The 23,018-nt window shown below is 35.1% G+C and overlaps 2 protein-coding genes across 4 annotated transcripts; one reads left to right on the forward strand and one right to left on the reverse strand.

The window, feature by feature from the left end:
* Positions 1-89: 89 nt before the first annotated feature.
* On the forward strand, positions 90-15,186 carry LOC145726415 (uncharacterized). 3 transcript variants are annotated; one of them, XM_081975459.1, is made up of 8 exons: positions 90-292; positions 1,438-1,674; positions 5,472-5,638; positions 5,745-6,093; positions 6,171-6,277; positions 8,820-9,143; positions 9,350-9,715; positions 11,421-15,186. In XM_081975459.1, the coding sequence occupies exons 2-8, from the start codon at positions 1,470-1,472 to the stop codon at positions 11,580-11,582; spliced, it is 1,680 nt and encodes a 559-aa protein (XP_081831585.1). In that variant the 5' UTR covers positions 90-292; positions 1,438-1,469; the 3' UTR covers positions 11,583-15,186. The 3 variants fall into 3 exon arrangements, with proteins under 3 accessions (XP_081831585.1, XP_081831586.1, XP_081831584.1); XM_081975460.1 differs by lacking the exon at positions 90-292 and adding an exon at positions 675-832; XM_081975458.1 differs by lacking the exon at positions 90-292 and adding an exon at positions 842-990.
* A 4,853-nt stretch (positions 15,187-20,039) lies between these two features.
* On the reverse strand, positions 20,040-22,922 carry LOC145726419 (UDP-N-acetylhexosamine pyrophosphorylase-like protein 1). Its single transcript, XM_081975467.1, has 5 exons — positions 22,563-22,922; positions 22,275-22,506; positions 21,167-21,370; positions 20,956-21,117; positions 20,040-20,904 (listed from the first exon to the last, which is right to left on the reverse strand). The coding sequence occupies exons 1-5, from the start codon at positions 22,803-22,805 to the stop codon at positions 20,261-20,263; spliced, it is 1,485 nt and encodes a 494-aa protein (XP_081831593.1). The 5' UTR covers positions 22,806-22,922; the 3' UTR covers positions 20,040-20,260.
* Positions 22,923-23,018: the final 96 nt, after the last annotated feature.

A 23,018-nucleotide genomic window follows, 5' to 3' on the forward strand; every position in this document is an offset into this window, starting at 1 on the left:
TCTGCAACGTTGAAAATTACTTAGATCGAATTTAGTTAAATACTCTAGTAGGCCGTGATTTTAAATTACCGGAAAACTGCCGATCGCAATTTGTTTATTGTTAAAGTTTTGACGTTTTCGTGACTTTTTCCTGTTTCTATTTTGCGTTTTGCTCTTATTTTAGACGAAAATGTTTATAGAAAAGCAATTTTTCATTAGGCAACTTTAATTATAAATTTAAGAAACCCGTATTAAATCAAACCACAAAGAAATACACAAACCGAAAGCCCCTGGAGTCGAATCGGATTTGAAGGTAAGCGAAAATGTCGAATTGGGCTTTTGTCGGTACATTGTAAAGCCGTAATCAAATTGTATAAATCTCTTCGAGAATCGGAAATTCAAATGGTTCAATCCTGTAATATTTTATTTAAATAAATTTGCTGCGTTGCTACCGTGGCCCGGCTTAAATACCGTTCCTGGCAAAATTCCAAAAGTTGCCTGGGCTGTGATTAAAATTTTCTGCTTTGTTACTGAAGTAATATTAAATTAAAAGTGTCTTTTAATTAATCAGAACGAAACGAACCGATTGAGTGGGAATGAGGATGCACAAGGGAGAGTGAAAGCGCGAAAAATGCCTGTGCCTGATAAAGTGTGATTAACACGGCAACGTCGCAAAAGCAGATTTGTGATGTTACGTCACACTTTCGAGACACGCGATTGGTCGACGCCATCTTATCGTCAGTTTTCAGTTTTAGTTGTTGAATAGAGATAGTGAAAAACGGCATAGTTTTTAGTTTTTTTGTGATACAAATAGGACGAATCAATGTGCGTGGACGGGCCCCGAGATCAGCAAGTAAGGATTTGTTAAATTTAGCCCTTCAGTTGACTAATACGCCATACAGATCGCTTTAAAAATCCGCAGCTTTACTGCAGTCAGTGTTTTCATTTTGGTGCATTGTTGTAGAGTTGTCCCGAAAATCGCCCGGATCTGGGCCGTAACACACAAAATGGGTAAAAAAAACCGTTTTACCTTAAAAACAGAACAATTTCACTTATGTCATCGCATTTTTAACTGCATTAAAACAGTTTCTAACATCTTCCATTGTTTACTATTGATTGGTTTAATTGAGCAAAGTGAAAGGAGCTAGATCCGCTTGCATTCGGTCTAAAAATCAGTTGGAAAGCGATGTACGCGGAAATGGGCCACCGAAAGTGGGTCAAGTCTATTAGGAAAGTCAAACTGGGAATTTCAGTCAGAAATTCAGTTGATTAACCTAAAGGGACTTTTTTATAAGAAATCACTCACTCCCAGAAAATCTTAATTATATTTGACTGCATTTTTTCATAACAAATAACTTCAACCTTATCAACTTTGATTATGATTCACCATCTTATCTATACTAAACTGAACAATGTATCAACCATAGTAAGACAGTTAATTTGTATATTTTTTTCAAGGCATAGTTGCAAGGCAACCTTCCTATCTGGTCATGTCTAGTGGCGGCACAACAATGACACAACAACAACCCCAACCGAATGCTCTACAGCAGAGCAATGGATCTGGTCCAATGAGTGGCAAGAAACCATCTAATGGCAGTTCAGGGGGCCCAACTCCTGCTGGAACCCCTGTACAAAATGGGACTGGTCCTCAGGGATCTAGTTCACCACCATTGACCAGTAATGCACCCAAATATGGTAGGTTATTTCATAGTGGATCAAAGAAGGAAACAGTTTGATTTATTAATATTATGCTGAGTTTCAACTTTCAAGCTCATAAATTTGAAGATTGTTTACTTCTTAATATAAGGGTTTGTTTGTTTCTATAGGTGCAGGTAGTTAAGTTTCTGACTAATCAGAGAACTAAAATAGATTGATTTATTATTCTTTTGATACTACAACACTGTATGTTTTTGTTATAGGTTCTAGTCTTATTTGGTTTATCATATTGGTAGATAACATTGTTTTGTTTATTCTTTCTTCTGGCTGCTAATTTCTTATGAATAATATGTTGTCCAAAATCGGGTGTTATTTAACAGTTGGATAGGACAAGTCAAGACAATTTTAGTGATGGTTTTTGGGTTCATCTTTGATACTTTTCTGCAAGATATGTGCTTGGGATAATACCTAATGTCGAGCCTAATGTAGTTCATAATTTGTTTAGTTTTTTTGCAATAAAAGGTGCTATTTTAATAAGTAACTAATTTTCAATCCATACCATCAAATGCAAAAAATATCAGGAATTTTTTGTAAATGTTTTCTTGTTTTTTATATTTCTATTAGTAAGGCTCCATGAAGGAGTCCATCTGTTCCTGGTTCTATTATCTCCAGCATACTCAGAGTTTGAGTTTTTTTTACAAATTCTACAACTCTACCAAACTTTTTTAATTTGATTCACATGTGAAATGTTAGACTGTCAGTCCTGTGCATTTTGCACATATACACTATAATTCTACTAAGTTACAGTATGGGTTTCTTACATGTTTCATGATTTTTTAAATGAACTTGTTCTCAATCAGTATAAGTAACACTTTTTTTAGAGTTTTGCAGTAACAGAACATATAGACAACTAAATATTTTTTTGTTATTTTTATATTCAAAGTTAACTCTTTGTATAAAAATACTGTGGTCAATTATTGGAATAAAATTGTCCACCCTAATAACACTAATACACTATTAATTTACCATTGTTGTTTTCTCACCTTTTGCACAAGCAATACTTTAGTAATTATAAAGGCATAGAGTGTGGTTTAAGAAAATTTGATAAATGTAACCGTTTCCGGTATATAACCACATAAAAAGTGGTGGTCAATCACTGGACTTTCTTTGTTCTGGCTTCAATATCATGAAGAAAAAGACAAAATAGAAAAAGAAAAGGCAAAACAAGAAAGAGCATTGTTAAAAAAAGGAAGAAATACTCAAAAATAAATAAATATTGACCTGACAGTGACAAATGAGAAACAAGCTATTTAACTTGTATAGGTACTTTTTGAAATATGGTTGATTACTGGTGCTGTGGTCAAAGACAGGGTTGATCATGGTCAATTACCAGACCTTTAGTATTTTTTCTTTTTATTAATTTATTTTTTCCCTAAGTTTACAAAAGACTTTTTGTTTTAATGTTTTTGGATAGTGGAAGTGTTAAAGGACATTTCTATTTGCTAGTATTTGCAGAAATGTTCCATTTTAGATAAAACCCCGGTATTGCATTTTGTAAATACTTTTAATAAAACTCAACTCACATTTTGGGTGGTGAGAGCGTTACTTAAAACTAAAATACATACAGCATTTCACCATCCAAATAAAGCTGATATAGGTATAAGTTTCTACACCATTTACACATGTAGTGTAGAAAATATAACTTGGATTTTAGAAAATATAAGTTGGATTTAAGAACTTAAAAATTGTATTTCAGTATCGTAAATTTGATTTTAGAAAGCGTGAGTTCTATTTCAGATTAGTCAATTGTATTTCAGAAAAGATCTGTTGGATATTAGAATAGTTATTTTAATTTCAGAATTTGTCACGTGTATTTTGAAAAAAGTTATTTCAATTTCAGAATTTTATTATGTTTCTGTCTGGTTATTAGTACAGGGTGCTGCATTTTCGATGGTTTTACGGGGTACAGAGAAAACGGTAATAGATAGAAAAAAAGTAGCATACGTGTTTCGATCTCATTTTCTAAGCTGAGATGACTGGCGAAGAGTGGGCTGCGCAAACTTCTTTTGTTTCAAAGATACGGGGGGTTTTTGAAAATTGGTCATTTTGGAACCTCCTCTGTATTTCATTTGCTATTAAAGTTATCAAAAAAGGAAAAACGGTTTCCGGTAGAAGTTTTGACGTAGAATCCAATGGCGTAGTCTGTTTTTTTCTATTACGTTTAGTTTCTGACATATGACACTAAGTTATATTTTTTTTAATGGAACACCCTATATATTTTTAGGTCATTTAATTCTGTTGATTTTTACTATTTCAACAGTGTATTAAAACATATAAGTTTGTAAACGTTAATCTTCGTAATTAGAAAAAAAGCGTTTTCTTAATAAAAAAGTGCTAAATAATATGTATAAAAATACCCACAGTCGAAACCAAATTTGGCTATATTCATATTAACATGTTACATGTCGTTTATAAACAGTTTTTTTAACTTCTACCTTAAAAATAGAAGAAAATAGAAATGGCCACTTTTCTTATTAAAGTGACGATAGAACTGTTTGTAACTTAGATTTTTAATAAGATTTATTAAAAATATTTAATTTTCTGATGTGTTAGCTTATATGATTTCCGATTTTGTTTGGTATTTTAGATATTGGCCTTTTTTTAGCTTAGCAAAGGTCCTTTTTTTAAAATAACAAGATTAACCTCTACAAACTTATATGTTGTAATACACCGTTGAAAAGGTAAAAATAAACAGAATTAAATGAACTAAAAATATATAGGGTGTTCCATTTAAAAAAATATAACTTAGTGTCATATGTCAGAAACTAAACGTAATAGAAAAAAACTGACTACGCCATTGGATTCTACGTCAAAACTTCTACCGGAAACCGTTTTTCCTTTTTTGATAACTTTAATAGCAAATGAAATACAGAGGATGTTCCAAAATGACCAATTTTCAAAAACCCCCCGTATCTTTGAAACAAAAGAAGTTTGCGCAGCCCACTCTTCGCCAGTCATCTCAGCTCGGAAAAAGAGATCGGGACACGAATGCTACTTTTTTTCTATCTATTACCGTTTTCTCTGTACCCCGTAAAACCATCGAAAATGCAGCACCCTGTACATTTTTTTAATTTAATATCACTTACAGAAAAAAAAGCGCCCATCTGGAGTATTAATTTATATAAAATATACAAAGAGCAAATTGTTCTATAGTAACAATTACGAGTTACAAAGCGTCATCAAGAATAACTTTGTTAATGAATACAAAATTTACATCCAAACTGACATATCTTCATTTGCTAAAACTTTGTAGCAATGACAGCACAATTACTTTGACTACAAAAATGTTAGTATGAAGATTTCTGATATACAACTTTAATTTTCCAAATTACAATTAATCGTGTCAAAAATCCAACTGATCTTTTCTGAAATACAAGAATCTATTCTAAAATACAATTTGCAATTTCTAAAATCTAAGTTATTATTCTATAATTGAATTGTACCGTTTCTGAAATACAAGTGACATTTCTAAAATCTTTCTAAATTACATATGTAAATGGTGTAGTATTAGAGGCACTAGCCGACGTATAAACAAAGTTAATCAGTGGATTCAAAATATTGGATATTAATTACACTCTTAATGCTAGGAACGCGAATATCAATTTTGCATCTTAAGCTTATGCTTAAAAAGCCAACAAATATTCAATTACAATTAAAATAATTGTTAAAAGAGCTGTAGATTTTTTAAATAAAAATTTTACTTAACTGGTCAATTCCAGTTTTATTTGATTTTCTGCACCTGTAATCATTCTGTGAATTTAAAATGCAATTTTTAGGCACTCTAGTTCCAAACCGAATATTTGTTGGAGGCATATCAGCGAACACCACAGAGGGAGAACTGATGCAACTATTCTCTTCATATGGTACAGTCAAAGCAGCAAAAATAATCCAAGATCGTGCGGGTGTGTCTAAAGGCTATGGATTCATCACGTTTGAGAGTGAGGTAAGTAAATACTGAACTAAAGATTTCAATGAGTGTGAAAGTTGTTTTAAACCTCAACTAAGGAATCGTTTTCAATGTGTTAGATATAGTTAAAATGTTTAATTAGGATGACGCTCGTCGTCCATTACGCGATCCCGACAATATTGTTCTGCGCGAACGAAGACTCAACATCGCCCCAGCAATCAAGAAGCAGCCATTTGGGCGACCGCCGACTGTGCCCCCATATGACACGACCGGACAGGCCGATGGTCGGTCGCCTGCCCCTGCGCCCCACCAATCTTTGCAGCCCGCCTTACCACCATTTTTCTTTCCGAGTGCTCCTCAATTTTATCCCAGTGCTTACTATCCAGCGCCTCCGGTGCCCACGATGACAGCGGCACAGGCGCAAGCGCAAGTCACGCAGGCCAATCAAGAACAAGCTGCAGCCGCTGCTGCTCAACAAGCTGTTTATCAGAGTAAGTGTCTATTTTTATGATCAACATTTTACTAAAACCAATAAATAACAAAATTTGATTTTTTTTCCTATTTTCAGCTCCTCCAGTGTATCAAGCACAAACAGGACCTCCACAAGCGGGTCCCTACGGTTCGATGATGTTTCCACAAGCTTTCTACGTGCCGCAACAGTATTCTATAGTGCCGGTAAGCCTTATTGTTTTACTTCAACGATTCGATCTATTCCCGATTTTGTGTGTTAATAAATAACCATGAGATGTTGTGTTTGTCATTAACGCCATCAGTCCGCGCAAGCGTGCCTCGGGGGCCCTTTGGAATGCGCCGTGGCGGGACTCTATCCCCCATCCCCGCAGGCCTATGTGTTGCTGGACGCGGCGGGTGCCGCCCCCCAGCTTCAATATTGAGGTTCGACCCCGTTCATTCTTGTAATGATTATTTTCCCGGTCCGTTCTATTAATCGTAGCTGACCTATGTTCCTGTCAATTTATTGGTTCGATTAAATTGCTGTCAAAAGGTTGAATTTCCAAGTTTAGAACCACTTTATAATCATATTAACCTTATGTCACTAGTGTTACTTTTGTTAGTTTACTAGTATCTATCTACTTAAATATAATAAAATCTATAATTCTTAAAATGTAATATAACAAGTAAAGAGACATTCTCTAGGAACAACATTTTTTTATAATCTCATAAAAAAAAAACACTTTACTCAAAGCTTGCTCTCCACTGTTTAAAGTTCTTTTTTGTGCTTATGTCACTTAATTTAAGGTCCTTTGTTATAAATACTATGCATTGGAATCCTTCTGGAGCAAATTAAAAATTTGCCAAAATTTCTGTTTTGACAAAATGTGCATTTTCTAATTTTTGTAGTTCCTTTATTTAAACTCGTACTAATTTCACTAACCCGCCATTAGAAACAGCTTGAAAAATTCTACAAAATAAGCGAAAGCTGGTATCTCAAGCTCTATCCACGTCCGAGATATTAAATTTGAAAGAGCGGTTAAAAAACGCGCGTAAACTTTACAGACATATGCAACGGCTGTATTAAAAACTATTAAATAAAATTAACAAAAATATGTGAGTTTCAATTTGGAAAAAGGCAACTAACAACACTGTCTAATTATTGTGATTAATTGGTTTGGAGATAGGCCAGCTACGTTGAACAGACCGTGAGTGTGTAGTGTTTTTCCTATGTGATGAAGAGAAACATTTATCATTTGCTTTGAATGAAGCACGACTTTTTTCTTTTGAGTGTTTTAACCAAATTGTTTTTAGCTTTTGTTGCTATAGAAATTAAGATTTTGCATCAAGAATAATTATTGTTTTATGACTAGTTTTGATGATCAAAAACCTCAATTTGTTTTAAGGAGACTTTACACATTAGTTGCGCCAATAAAAACTGGTGTGCATGTAAATTCAATTTTGCACCTGTAACAACGACTTGCGCTTTACATATCTAGGTGTTGTGTCAACACGAGAGGATCAGAGGAATCGGAGATACAACATCGAATAATATCGGCAAACTAAGCCTACTTCGCTCTGTCCCATATATTCCGCTCCAAAATCATACACAGAAAATCAAAAATCAGGATATACAAAACCATCATCAGGCCGATACTATGCTATAGATGCGAGACATGGGTCATGACAAAGAACTCACAGAATAAACTGGAGGTGTTTGAAAGAGGAATACTAAGATGGATCTTTGGGACACTAAATTAAAATGAGATATGGAGAAGAAGATATAATCATTAAATCTACCAACTTTTCAAGGAGGCAGTTTTCGTCAGACTACAGAGGCTACGTAGTAAGAATTCCGGATAACAGACTACCAAAAAGGGCCCTTAATAGTAGGATGCAGGGCAGAAGACCAAAAGAGAGACCACGGAAAAGATGGGAGGATCGAGTGACAGAAGACGCGCAAAAATTGATAGGTGTGAGAACCTGGAGGAGAGCGGCGTTGGATCGACAGTGTTGGAGGCGGAAGATAAAGGAGGCCATAGGCTCAATTTGGGCTGTAGCGCCATTGGAGAGAGAGAACAACGACTTGCATGCAAGTTAAATGCACGCAAAGATTCAACTTGCATGCGTTGTCGTTTACACGGGCAAAATTGAATTTACTGGCACACCAGTTTCTATTGGCGCATGTAAATCTATGCATGTGTAAACTCTCCTTTAGCATGTGTTTTGTAGTAGATTGTATAAAACGATTTTTTCGACGACTGACTTTGAAAGTACCTCATGTACGCTTCCATTTCAAAGCAGAAAGTGGTTATTCGCCGCACGTGCGCAGAAAGTGAATCATTTTCTGCTCTAGAGCGTTTTTGCTTTCTACTAACAATCTACTCACCAACTTTTTTGGCGTTTCCACCTGTTTGAAATAAACACATACCGTCAAAGTGATTTATCGGTGACAATGAGTTCGAAGGCCGAAAATGATATGAGTTGTCCTTCTACTCCACCCCACAGCAGTCGTCGAAAAAATATCGTCTATATTTTGAGCCGAAAGTACTTTTGCCGCTTTTATATGATTGCAGCGTTCGGCTTCGCCTCAAGCTGAAATTTTCATCTGCAAGCGACAAATATGTACTTTCCGCTCTTAATATAGAATATACTATTTCGAGTTTTGATTATTTTTTCACTAAATGTTATTTTTTAATGTAGGGTTTTTTTGTAAATACGCATGACCGCCTTGCTTGCTAACTAGGTGTTTGTGATTTTTTTACAGTATTACGAACCGATGTACGGTGCGGGTGGCGGAGGCCCATCGCCAAACGGCGGTGTGCCTCCCCCGTATGTGTCCGCGGGGCCAATCAGTAATGGGGGCGCTTCGCCCCCGCGAGGTCCTTGCTACGCACCTGCCCCCGGACATCCCGAAACCGCCATCGTTTACACCGGACCGCCTCCGCTCTTCCACGCCGCCACCATCGACCCAACTACTGGAGCGCCGGGCCCCATTTACGCACCCCACGAAGGCACCTTCGACTCAGTGGCCCTTCACACAATGGCACATTTGGGGCCATTGTCGTCGTCGCCTTATGGCTTAAACGAGGTAAAATTGATGAGTTTGTTTATGTTAGCGTGAATCTGGTTCTATTAGTATCTTCTCAACTAACAAGTTTTTTTTGCGGTAACAGGTCTTTCTGTCATGAATAGTTTAGGGATTTAAAAAGTAACTGAAACATTGACAATTTAACCAACATTTTGATATAACTGAATTGACAAACTTGCGTAAAAAACACATTAACCGGTACGCAGGATGGATCTTTCTCTGAACGTCCTGACGGGAGCGGCACGCCACGTTCGATGACGACAGGCACGCCGCCTTCGGAGCAGCGCAGCACTGCCACTCCCGTTGTGTCAGTATTGTCGCTGGACTTCCAGCAAGAGAAAGACTTTGCCTCGTTGCAAGGGGGCCGTCGTCCGCCCCAGCAACCGTACGCCCATAACAATAATAACAACATGCAATACCGCCACACGTTGCCGCCCACACAACAACAACAACCGCCCCCGCAACAACAGCAGCATCGGCGAGGGGGTCATCACATAAACGGCGCCCCTCCCAGGAGGCCTTTTAACAACGGTCGCGCCTACCACACACCTCATAACACGCAATACATGCAGGTATTGTAATATTGTAGATTTTTCAGTGTTTTTGAAATTTAGACTTTTGTGTTTAAATCACGTGAAACAGGTGACAAACTACGCATGTTGTGAGTTGGGTTGGACTAATCTTGTTTTGAAAAATCATCGTTTGAGAGTTCAATCACACTCAAAGATCGTTTGTCTCTGTCTCTAGTTTTAGACTTAAAAAAGCTATGTTGTTATCAACATTAACCATAACTTGGTAATTATACCCTGATTATTATAACTTTAGTTGCACGTCATCAAGGTGAAAATGGGCGGCGTTGTCAATGTTATAAAAACCGAATCAGAACCGTGTTTGTTTACATTTTGAATTGTATTTGCAGAAAGGTCTGAGTGGTTTTTAGTGTTTTTATTGAACTTGTGGGTCATAGAGAGTGAGGAAAGCTTAGTTTAAGCGTGTTTAGAAGACAGGGGTTTGAGATCTGATGTGTTTTAGTCCGCATTTGTGTATAAACTGTGAATAATAATGGAGATATGTTTATTTGCGTAGATTTTCAGGTAGGGGCTTCTTAACAATTTAATGTTTTTTTATTGGTTGAATAAGCTTACTGACGAACGTAAAATAGGATCCCAAATCACGACAAATTTGGAAAACGCTGATATTTACGTCAAACTTTGACACTTCGAGACGTATAATTATCGGGTGAGATAATCGGTGATCGGAATAGCTCGGTAGGAAGAAAATCGAAAAACAGACCACAACATTGCGCATTATTGCCGACATATTTTAAGGCGCGTAATTTAAATTTCCATATCTATGCAATGTCATTGTTCAGTAAGTTCGGTTGGTAATAGAATCACCTGTGTTATGACGTGCAACTACAGTTATAATAATCAAGGTATACATAACAACATTTTACTAAAATTACTGCGGCTATTTACAATGACAGGTCTGTGTCCATTACTACACTTGGTCAAAAGGGTTGTGTGACATTCTTTAGATTGAAAAATGACAATTTGACATAATTGTCATTAAGAAAAAGTGTTTGGTTCCACTGCTATGAATGGTAAATATTCTAGAAAAAAATCTATTTTCCGAACTATGTATTTGGAGCACGTTTCGATGGAATAAAACTTGCTCTGAACTTGAACATGAAGAATTATGTTTCAGCATACATTGAATTAATTTGATCTCTCAATGTGTTTGTTTTTCATAAATGTAGTTATTTTTACCTACATTTCCTTAAAAATATGAACAATATAGGACAGGCCTGCTTAAATTCAGTTTTCTTTTTTATTCAGGATAGAGCAATGTGGCATTTATTTATGTCCAAGTGAGTCAACAAAATCAACGACCTGTCTTGTCTTCAATTTCACCTGTTTGCTATACAAGAAAGATTTTAAAAAGTAAAATTTTATTTCTGTTACAGATTAACAACATTATCAATAATAATGAATGTCTGTGGTCCACGTAGTTAAAGCACCATAACTTGTTAACACAAGATCTCAAAATATGTAATAAATATTCACAAATAACATTCAACACTAAAATCGCAAACTTTACTGAAATGTGTATTTAAGAGCTCCTGTTATTAACATAATTGATGTTGTTCAATTATATTAACAAGAAGTGGAAGAGACAGAAAACAAATACTTTTAACTTCTATAAAAATAGCTTGTGTGTCTTATTTGACGTTTTTAAATTTACATTAAAAGTCTCACATATTTTTTTCTTCAACAGCAACCTCCACAAGGTTCGTTTATACCGCCGGCGAGACGACCGCGCAAACCCCAGCGTCGTGCCGGACCCGGCAACGCCGCCAACGAGATTGGGGCCGGAGACGCTCCGCTGCCCACCTCGCAAGACGATCTCTCCGCACACGTGGAGACGCTCAAGATTTAAGTCGCCCGCTTCATTGCCGTAGCTAAAACAAACGTGCGTAGTACTCAGTGATTTTTTTCTGGTAAAACAAACGGAACATGCCGGATCGTGGCACTTTTGGTGTTTTCTACCACTCGCCACGTAATTTTCCCTGAGCATTGGATTTGGTCCTGCCTCGGTCCGGTATCTTAAGTCGAGTTCCTATATTTTTTCTTTCTACGGTAAGCTCAATCGTATGGTTGGTTGGCCGAGAAAACGTTGAATTGACTCGCGATTTGCTATAATTGTGGAGTTGGTCATAAAACAGGTCAGACTTACAAAAAAAAACCATTGTATTATATTAATGTAGTAGCGGTATAATATACTTAAGCGACTCCGAATTAGGCGTCTTGTCCATTTTTTCTGCTGCTGTTTGTGTGTGAAATGCGTGTCTGTTGGTGTATATTTATAAGGTTATAATTACCGTTGGGGCCTTGTATTTTCGAGTTTAGAAGGTCGAAGGCGGTTGGCTGAACAATTTTAGGGTTAGATGTTTTTTTTTTGTAGCGCAACCTAGACGAAACCGTGCCTCAAATTTCATGATGTTTAACTACAGTTTTCGATTTGACGATTTTCGTTCTTTTTCAAATTACCGACGTGACAATATTATATTTCTTCGGCATGGCTTGCTTTCCGTCTTAAATTTCCGCGATTGTGATTTCCAGCAGCGAATCCATCGCGTTTTCATCTAAAGTGAGATGCCATTTGTTAACTTTTAAGGTCAGAAGCTAAGTCAGTCGATGATAAATCTTCTCTCTTAGATTCGTAGTATTACAAAGAAACTTTTTGTAGATATATTAATGATACAGCAGAAAACGTTAAAAAACGAAATAGAAAACTATGAGAATATTAATATATATTTTAGGTTATATCTAATTAAGAAATAAAATATATACAACATTATTAATATACATCATATAGATTATATTTAAAGGATTCTCTCTTACTTGTTATTTAATATGTAAGGTTGCTCGGTTTCTTTGGCTAAGGGTTTCTTAAATTTTTTCGGTAAGATTACGTGTAATTGCCCGCCAAAATATCTGGCTACAGTCGAATATACAGAATACAAATTCTGACAATTGACTGCGTTTAACTGGGATTTTATTCGTTTGAAACACTCTGGCATCACTGAACGGCAATAATGTTTTGTTTTTAATTAATTGAGTTTTTTAACGAATGGACCGGTTACTAAGGCGTTACACGCGCTATCTACAAGAAAAATGAAACTTGACAAAAAGTGAGATTCTTGCTCAAAATGGTTGCCATTTCGTCTAGATTTTTCCCTTGTAGCTGTTTTACGGTGCAATTTTCAATTAATAGTGAAACTCTTTCGAGAGGCAGAAATACGGTAGTTTGGCAACACACGCTAATCTTTGATAGTTTTAGTTGGCAACAGTCCAAATAGTTTTAGGCAGTAATTTTGTACCTAATTTATTTGAAAAGTTGCCAACATTGTATAGTACAAAACAGTCAACAACCAGATAAGAATTCAAAAAGAAGTAGTAGTCCATATTCTTTCAGTGGAGTTGTATGAGTGAGAAAGGAAGGGAATGACAAGCAGTCGTCTTCACAATACTTTATTTCAACCTTCAAAAGGTAAGGTCTCGACCAGTTTCGGCCAAATAAATGGCCATCTTCAGGAGCTCAACTAATAAATCAATGCGGCCGGCTGTCTTTTTAAAAGGGGAGACCCATGTTATGAAGAATTAGTGAATTGTTCATTGGAGAAGGTTTCCTGTCTGATTGCCTCTGCTGGGGATGGTAGATTAAATTTAAATTTTTTATTTTCTCCCCATAGGGGAGCCCAGCCCTAATAAAATGGGTCTAGTTGTAACTTTAATTTTATTGTGATTAAGTATGTAGTGTCAGGTTTTTTCTTCATAATGACCCCTTAAATTTTTTTTTAAATTCACTAATTCTTCATAACATGGGTCTCTCCCCTTTTAAAAAGACAGCCGGCGCATTGATTTATTGGTTGAGCTCCAGAAGATCGCCGAAACTGGTAGAGCAGATTTACTCTTTGAAGGTTGAAATAAAGTATTGTAGAGACGAATGCCTGTGTCATTCCCTTCCTTTCGCGCAGATAAGAATTGTCTCCATTAATTAGAATATTTCAACTCTTAACAGAAAATTTGCTGATTTTTAACGTTTTATTGGATTTTGTCGTATAAAGCAATTTTTCTTATTATTAATCAAATAATTCAAGCTTTCAAAATTGTACAATCATAAAATTCGCTAATCAGTATTACCGCAAACTATTTTCCGTAAAGTGTCATTTGGCTTTTATGCCCGTTAAGGTGCAGAACAGTTTGACTTTACTTGACAGTTGGTTAAATTACGTCATTGTGTCATCAAATTTGCTCTGCACTCTCCCTAGAGACTACTAGCAGTGTTGCCACACTAATTTTTTTGGACTAGATATTTTTCTAACATGACTTCTCCGATATAATGGTCGGGCTTAAAAAATTTTGACTGAGAGTTTCCAGTACAAACAACGTCGTTTACATTCTGAAATTGCACTTTAGCCCCGAGCCAGTTATTTGCGTTTTGTCTGTGCTCGTTTTCCTGCTGTCATTCATCTCTGTCATTTACATGTGTTTGCTGAAAAAAATTAAACACGAGTGTAGTGTATTTTTTCCTTGTCGGTTCCGCAGCTTAGTTCATTTTGTTCATCACGTTCACCTCTCTTCGTTTCCTGTTAAAAAACGATTGTGTGCGTTTTTTTTTTTAAATTTTTGGGCTGTGACGTTTATAACATAATATTGATAATTGTTGAAGTTTTGTAGATTTTTTATGAGAAACTCGCCGGGCATCGGCCGTTTTCGTGCCTCCACCTCCCGTACACACAAAATCGCCCGCGCGCGTACCGAATACTGAAAGAAACAAACGATCAAACTTGAATCCTTTATAATCAAAAATTCAATACAAATTAATTGCGTTTGCAAGCACAAACTTGTTTAGTTGGTTTTTTTTTTACTAGGGAGTCGTGACACGCAAAACAAACAAAAAAAATGCCAAACTCGTTACGTTAAAAACTCGTTTAGTTATGTGTTCTTTAAGGGTCGTTTTTTTTTTTGTGTTTGTTGGATAATATCATCTGATTTTTTTTTGTCGAAAAACAACGAGGGGCGTGTCTTGCGCAAGTGTTTTTTCTTCTGGCGTTTTTTGAAGAAACCACTTGAAAGCGTTGATATTCCACAGTTTAATAATAATTACAATTACAAGCGCCGTCCCCTTGTACAGTTAAAAAGTAATATATTAACATTATCTGTTTTTTTTTTTGTTATCCAAAGATTTATTTAGAATGTAGGTTTAGATACGTACTTTGTAAAGTATACATAAAATAGCTCTTAGCAGTTTTTAAGATATTTAGTAATTTATTATTAGCTTATGATAGACGCATAGTCCGTAAGATTTAGTCTTTAAGCCAACCACACATTATATCATACCTAATGATATAGTATTCAATGGCCAAACGTCCTATTTAGGCTAACCGATGTTTTTTGATACTATAGATTTTTCGAAATTTTTTTGTCGTCTTCAGAACGACTGTTTGATATGAAAAATGAACTTGCTTCAGCGCCAATTTTCTTTTGTTTTGTTTTTTATTTTGTCTCGCCCTCGTCCATTTTTATCCTCTCCTTTTCCTCGTTACCGCTGTTGATTTTGCGCAATTGATGCACATTCGTACCTGTTTATAAAAACGATAAAAGTGTACATAATTTGTTTTAGGAAACGTTGTTGTGACGGATTTTTGGTTGTGCTGCCAAGAAAAAATTGATTTGCAGACATGGGTCAATTACTGTGTTGTAAGCGTTAAAATTGACTGGTTTGGGTGTGTTTTGGTCAATTCTAGATTAATGTGACTGGTTGTGTTAGGAGTGATTTGCCATATTCTAACCAAGTAAAGAGAGATGGGTGGGCGTCAAAGTGCTGCATTGTACTAACTAAAACCTTACTCTTACTTATTTGGTGGTCCAGTTTTAAATGTCAATAATTCACCAATCGATAGCCCTTAAAAAAATAAAAAAAACGAACGCTTTCTAAGGAAGTCACCGATCTCCAAAGTTCAGTTTAAAAAATCGTTTTTTTGCTACAACTGTCAGACCGTTGGACCAATTTTGATCAAATTTGGAACAAGTAATTCAATCTTCAAAATTGGTTAGACGTGTCGATATAGGGGGATAATCTTTATTTTATACGCTCACTGGATAATATTCAAAAATGTCTACTTGGGTTATTGTATTTTTTACTTTAAAATGGTTCAAAAGGATTCAGATCTGGTCATCTGTGAGGTTTACGAGTTAATTTTTGACACTGAAAATAATCAAAAAACAGGATTTTTGGACTATTGTTTACTGGCGTTCAATTTTTTATTAGACTATAGGTAGTGTAAAACTCATCATTCAATTCAAACTTTTTATTTATTCAATTAAAAACTGGTAACAGTCCCAATTTTCGAACTAAAAGGATTTATCAGTCATAAAGCACAGTGAAGCGTCTAGAAGTCAATTTAATACTGACAAAGCGTGAAAAGGAATGTTTAAGCCTATGGAAAATGTAAAAATAGTTTTTTAAGTCTGCTATGCCAAAAGCTTGGTGAAGATAACCCTAAAACTCGATTTTCCAAGCTGAAAGCAGTTTTAAAGCACTAAAAATAGTCCAGAGTTTTAAGAAACTGAAAAGCAAAGTCTTCAAGTCAATTTTCATCCTGTATTTAAGATTAAAATATTGAAATGTATTTTCAAATTATGAAAACTTACATTAAATGCAAATTTTAAGCTTTTGATGTCACTTTTCATTGGTTCAGAGTCACTTTTTGGTGTCCAAGTCAATTTTCAATGTTGAAATGTGTGAACTTGTAGCCAAAAATTCTAGATAAAGTATTTTTTTGATGGCTACAATTCAATTTTCACTTCTAAAGTATTTCAACTTATCTGAAAACTATAACGACTGACTACAAAGACAATTTTTAATCCTCTCAAGTCAAATATTTCACCGTTTCAAAGTAAATTTTCTGGTTCATAAGTCAATTTTCATAACTAAGTCTATCTTTGTTCTGGAAACTATGAAAACTGGCTACAAAGACATTTTTTAAGCTTCTTAAGTCAATTTTCATCGTTTTCAAGACAAAGTTGGGTTGGGTTGGATTTGGTTCCTTGAACGTAATAACTCAATTATCTCGTAAACAAAGTTTCAAATCAGATACTTATTTTGTCAAATTGAACAAGTAAAGTAAAAAAAACTGAAATTTTTGAAAAATATCCAGTGCCGTAGAAAATAAGGCAGAAAAATTAAAACCATCTTTCTGCATTTATACCACTGGACAGTTTCGACAATCGTATTTCTTCTAAATTTGATTAAAATTGCTTCAGCGGTCTGACAGTTATCACAAGAAACCGATTTTTTAAACTGAACTTTTATATGGACTGTATTTTCCTTGAGAAGCATTTTTCAGGAAAATGACATAATGTATGTTAACTTAACTTATTATTTGATGGGCTATCGAATGGTGAATTATGGACTGGACCTGGTATTTGTCTAATTCATATTTTTAGAAAACACACCCAAAATGGTCACACCCGAAATAAAGACTCACTAGAGTTAACTTCCATACCAAAAAAAATGGTGAAACTTTGGCAATTATATCATTATTAAATAAAGCAATAAGTTCCGTCAATCACTGTTATACAGAGACTTGTCAATTTAAAAAGAAACTTGTTTCTAATTTGTTTGTACATAAAGCGCGACGAAAACACTACATAATTACATATACACCTACTTATATAAAATAAAATCCAGAGATGCTCTACTCAAGGTTGTGCATAAAAATGTTTCTAAGGTTGTAAACTAGATTATGTATAAATCTTGTCTAAAAAGGTAAGGTTATTAACATACTAAAAAAAGTAGGTTAGTCATATATTACTAATGCAAAAGGCTAATTTAAAAAAACTAGACCTAAGGAATGTACAATAATGAAAAACTGCGGACTCGTGAAGGAAATGAAAAAACCGTTTTTAAAACCCGCTTCGGCAACAGGAATAAGTAAACAAAAAAAACTAAAAGGTGCGTTTTTTACTTTTTATAATATTTTATAAAATGTGTATAATACATATGGAATATGAAGAAAGTAAGTGTTCGAGCCAAATGTTTTGTGATATTGGATGTTTGCGAAATGTGCGCAAACTTGTCCTTGTGTGTTCTGTCTGGAGTGATCTCTAAAAAGTGATTTTCAGGGTTTCCAGCTATAAAAAGAAGTCAAAATGTTTTCTGGCATTTAATTAGAATGACGCAAAAAAAGTAGGTTTACCGTGTAAATCATTTTGAACCGTATTACGCTATACAAAGTGATCTAGTACAAAAATATCCTCAATTAAGAACCCGTCAAAGGATATGTTATTAACATATTTATTATACAGGGTGTCCCATAAGTAATGGTAAATAATTTAATGGCGTATTTATTGGGTCAAAATAATCCGATTTACCACAACTTACCTCAGACGAAAAGTCAAGGGAAACAGAAATACAGGGGGTCAAAGTTATTTTTTTAAAATAGTATTTTTCAAAAAAGTTTTTTTCTGAAATTATAAATTTGGGGCCTTTAGAGGGCGCCAGTTGCCCTGACAACTGGAATCCGAATATCTGTTCACCAATATGTTCTAAACAAAAAAGGTATACCTTGTTGGTATCCCTAAGATCAATAGTTTTCGAGATATTTGCAATTAAAGTATTCGGTGCGATGCATGTACAAGAAAAAATTGAAAAAATAAATAAAAAATTGGAAAACTTTTCGTCTCGGGTAATTTGTGGTAAATCGGATTATTTTGACCCAATCTAACAATATCATCATCTCAGAAATACGCCATGAAATTATTTACCATTACTTATGGTACACCCTGTATACAGGTGTAGAAGGCTTGATTTTCAAATATCAAAAAGTATAAGACATTTTGGCTATGTTATATCTTATGGCTTCTCCTATTCTTATCAGAGTAATTTCCCATACAAAAACATTTCCAATTTACTCATACCTTAGTATATGACGAATAATTGCAAGCGGAAACCCTGAAACGCAGTGAACCTTTTTTAAACTATAGAGTATTTAAAACAAAGTCCTTTTTCTCTCTCTCTTTTACTTAAATATAGTAAGCTCTGCTATATAAACGATATATTTAGTAAACAACCAGTACCTAATACTTAGTATATTCATAAGTATATAATTACTTTTTAGGTAATAAAATGGCCCTATATAGAGGTAATAATAGTATATTATTAACCAAGGTTTAGACAGAAGCTTTTATTCACCATATGTCAAGTTTAATAAAAGCTGATAAGGTCAATAAAAGCTGTCTAAACCGTGGATAATATAGCGTTTTTTCCACTATTAACAAAATTTAGGATAACAACAAAACAGCAAAATGAAGATACAACCTAATTTATCTGTCTCTGTCAAGTATATTTCATATGTCATATCTTAATAGACATTGACATTATTATTTACCTAGGTCAATAAAATTTTATTTTTTGTTGTGTTTGTGCCAGACTCGAACTAGAGATTATTGACCTAGGTCAACAATGACCATTAAGGTAGAGAAAACTAATTTTTCAAGTTACTAATCGGTCAATAATGGTATGTTTATCATGTTAGTAGTGGAAGAAAAAATATAAAAGATACTAAGATTTTAGATTTAAATTAAGCTAATATATTAATACTATCACAAAGAAATCACAGCAGTGGCTTGCAAAAGTTTGATTTATACTGACTGTGTTTTACTTTTAAGGTGAAAAAAGGGTGCGTATATCGAAGCAGTTTGATTTACGGGTAAAAGTAGAAGATCGTAAGTCGAAAGTAGTACAAACAGATATAGAGTTTCCATCAAATCAGTGATCTTGACAGTCAAATGACATCGCTCTACTTACTATACATTTATGGTAAGTCCAGATGTGCTGTATTTGCCTAAATCACAACACTGTTTGTAGTTTGAAATCACAAACTGTGCTGAGATTCGCACAAATACTGCAAACTAGAGTTTAGCATTACAGTCTATACGCAGCATTGGCAGTTTTAAGAAAAACTTATCTCTTCTACTTCACCTTTTAGGGATTTACCGGGGAATACAATGCGAAAAGAGTGAAATATACGCGCTCGCAAAACTGTGAAACTCGAATCAATGCAAGCCCAATTTATTTTGTAGGGGCAAACAAACCAAACCGAATCCGCTGTTTGCAAGCCACTGTTGCTCTGAAAAAACGTGACAAAGTGAGATATTACTGTAGAATATAGCGGATACAAAAAAAAAATAAAAGATAGCTCGTAAGGACCTATGTACAAACTTACAGGATAATAAAAACCACAATATATGATATTATATAGTAAGAAATCGTCATTTTATTAATATTCTAGAAAGGTGGTCAAAATAAGGAAGAAAAAATACGCTGTTAATGGTACAAGTATCTTTAATGTTCGATCAAAGCAAAAAAAACACCGGAATGTACGGTAAAAAAGTAATTTCGTTTTAGAAATATCATCAGATCAACAGTTTTAACCAACACTATAAATTACAATATTCAGTACAATATATGTATAAAAAAAACCATTTATATTCAATACTTTGGTATAATATTAAATCTCATTCACTCCCTATTTAAGTAATAAAACCTTATTCGCTCCAAACAAACTCATTTGTCATTGGATCTTCTTCTTCTTTAGCACTAACCAGCACTTCGCCCTCTTTAAATTCTTTTCCTGCAAACTTTTCCAATCCTTCTCCCTCGTAAGACAATAACGGTGAAATCTCCACTCCCCCGTGACACTTTGCCCCCACGTTCTCCAACCAAGTCTTGTGCAGCGCCATCAAGTCCGCCTTGGCTGTGGGAAACGAGAACTTGTCAGCCACTTCGCTATTTTTCACCGGAGAAAACTCTTGCGACCGTTCCACCTGCCAGAACAGCGGATTTCTACTGTAACCGACCACGTCAAAAACGAACTTTTCCAATTTGATACAGTTCGGATTGATGGGGAAAATTTTGTCTCCCTCTGGTCCCACGTAAGTGGCCGTTTTTCTAGCCATGTGCACCTTCAATTCCGGCTCGTGTTCGTGGCAGATTCTTGCCAAGAAATCTATATGAAACAGATGAATGCAAATGTTGCCCACACAAAATATTAATTCTTCTCCTGTTGCATCGCGCAGTCCTAAAGTAGACTGTGACAATTCACTATACTCCAAAATGTAAACCGAATCATCTACGTTCACTACTATCCCCAAAGATTCGTGAGGATCGTCACGTTTAATCACCTTAAGACCTGCGTAGATAATTTAATACTGGTTGTTTATATTGTAACACCAAAACTCACCAAAATCACTATGGTCCTTAATGCATTTTCCCAGGAATACCGGGTCGGCTACCTTAATCAGCATATTATCCACACTATGAACGTGAATATAAGTAACACCTTTTGCTTGCATGTCTGCTAGCATTCCTTGGCGAAGCAAGGCTCTGTACATCCCTCCATTACCTGCGCGCGAAAAATTATAACAGAAAAATTAGCAAAAGCTTAAAAATACCATCAGGAGCTGTAGCAACTTCGTCTCTCTCCTCCAAAAATAGATTCCCGTCCATATCGAAACAGGGAAGTTGTTGCTGTTTGAACAGTTTGACGTTTTCCTCTTTCAAACCGAAAAACTCGTTTTGGTAAAGGAATTTTTCAGTCAGATCGTGAGTGGCATCGCTCGTCATTACGTACCAGTAAATTACCGCATCACTTCCTTCTAAATAACAGTAAAACCATATGATTTGCAGTTCTTAACATCTAGTCAGTTTGAAAGTTGTGTGTCACACAGTCAGTTCTCTAAGTTACAGTTAATACCTAAATCAAAGTACAGCTGAACCTATTGACGTTTCAAGATAAGAGATACTCTATCTGTTGAGTTTCGGTCATTCCAGCTGTCATTTCTCCGTTTGTTTACGTTGATTTTAGCATATTTTGGTTAGGAATTTAGCACAGGTTTCATAAATATGAAGTGACAGTGTCATATTATTTATAATGTTAGGTTAGGAACGTGTTGCTCGATATTAGTTCAAATGGCGCTGCGATCTTAACTTGAAATGCCAATAAAACTGATCTAAGCTCTAAATTGAAGTTAAACAGGCCTTTAAGATCTTTCTTCATTTTTTTTCTTTAAATGTTATTTGTCAGCTAAGACATGACAACTTTTAAAATGAGTGGTCTCATAGCAAAACCACCAATCTTCAATTTTTGTTGTTTTCAGTAAAACAGTAGAAACTGTTTGGAGTTTGGCAATTTGCAACATATGTTTGGTTTTAAATAGCTTTTCACATGAGAAATTTGCTGTTTAGGTGCAAATGAAGCTTACATAACTCTAAATAACTTTTCTGTTTCTTAAATGCAACAAAAACTTTAAATCAGTTTAAAAATGGAAATTGGCATTGACACTACTGAAAAGTACTAAAACAGTTTACACAATTCACCACCAGAGGTCAGACCTTCAGTCTTAAAGTGAATGTCATCTCAAAATGACCTAATTTGACAGTAAAATTGTGGTTTTTGTTTTCTTAAATTACTCATCCTAATGCCAAACTAGTATACTGGCTCCATGGAGGATAAAAACAAATAAAATCTTAAATTAAAAAAAAAGTGTTTTACCAATTTACCATTTTTTTCTTTGGCTAGCTCCATCAAACGTTGTATTCGTTCGGCCTGAATTTGAAAAAGAGTCTTTCCTGAAGGTAATCCAGTAGGACATAAACCTTTTGGAAAGCAGCTCCCTAGTCTGGTGCCTTGTCCTCCACCTAACACAACAACAGCTACTGTACCTCTAGATATCTCTTCCAATCCAATTCGCCTATATTCCTCGATCTCATTGTGGGAAAACTCTTTGTCAACCTATTTAAAAAATTAAAACTTATTTGCATGTCAAGTGGATTTTCATGTTTAATTACTTGCACATCTACAGGCACCATATCATCTTCTTCCAGATATTTTTCCGCGTAGACGTAGTCCTCTTGGGCCTTGTGCCTCATACGAAAAATTTCTTCAAAGTCAATACTCTCCAATTGATCCATAAAGTCTTTCTGAGACTGGGGTGACAAATCATTCCAGTACTTTAAAAGGTGCTCATGTTTGTAATCCTCCAGTCGCCTTTTCATTTCCTCATATCGCCGTTCCATTTCCACATGATCCATTGTGCTTATTGAAATAAACTTTATTGATACAAAAGCAAATTAAAAGGAAGTTTATTTAAAAAAACAAAAACAATTTTTGTTCGTTGAGGTTAGGATTCTCCCTTGTCACTCTCAACTAATGTCAAATGTTACAACGTTGCCAGATTATTAAACAAAAATCCTGCTTTCTATTGGAGGAAATTTTAAACTTTGACACTTTTGACAAGTTCAGCA

This window comes from Ips typographus, linkage group LG3, assembly GCF_016097725.1.
Source record: "Ips typographus isolate SLU linkage group LG3, UJ_Ityp_2.0, whole genome shotgun sequence".
NCBI lineage: Eukaryota > Metazoa > Arthropoda > Insecta > Coleoptera > Curculionidae > Ips > Ips typographus.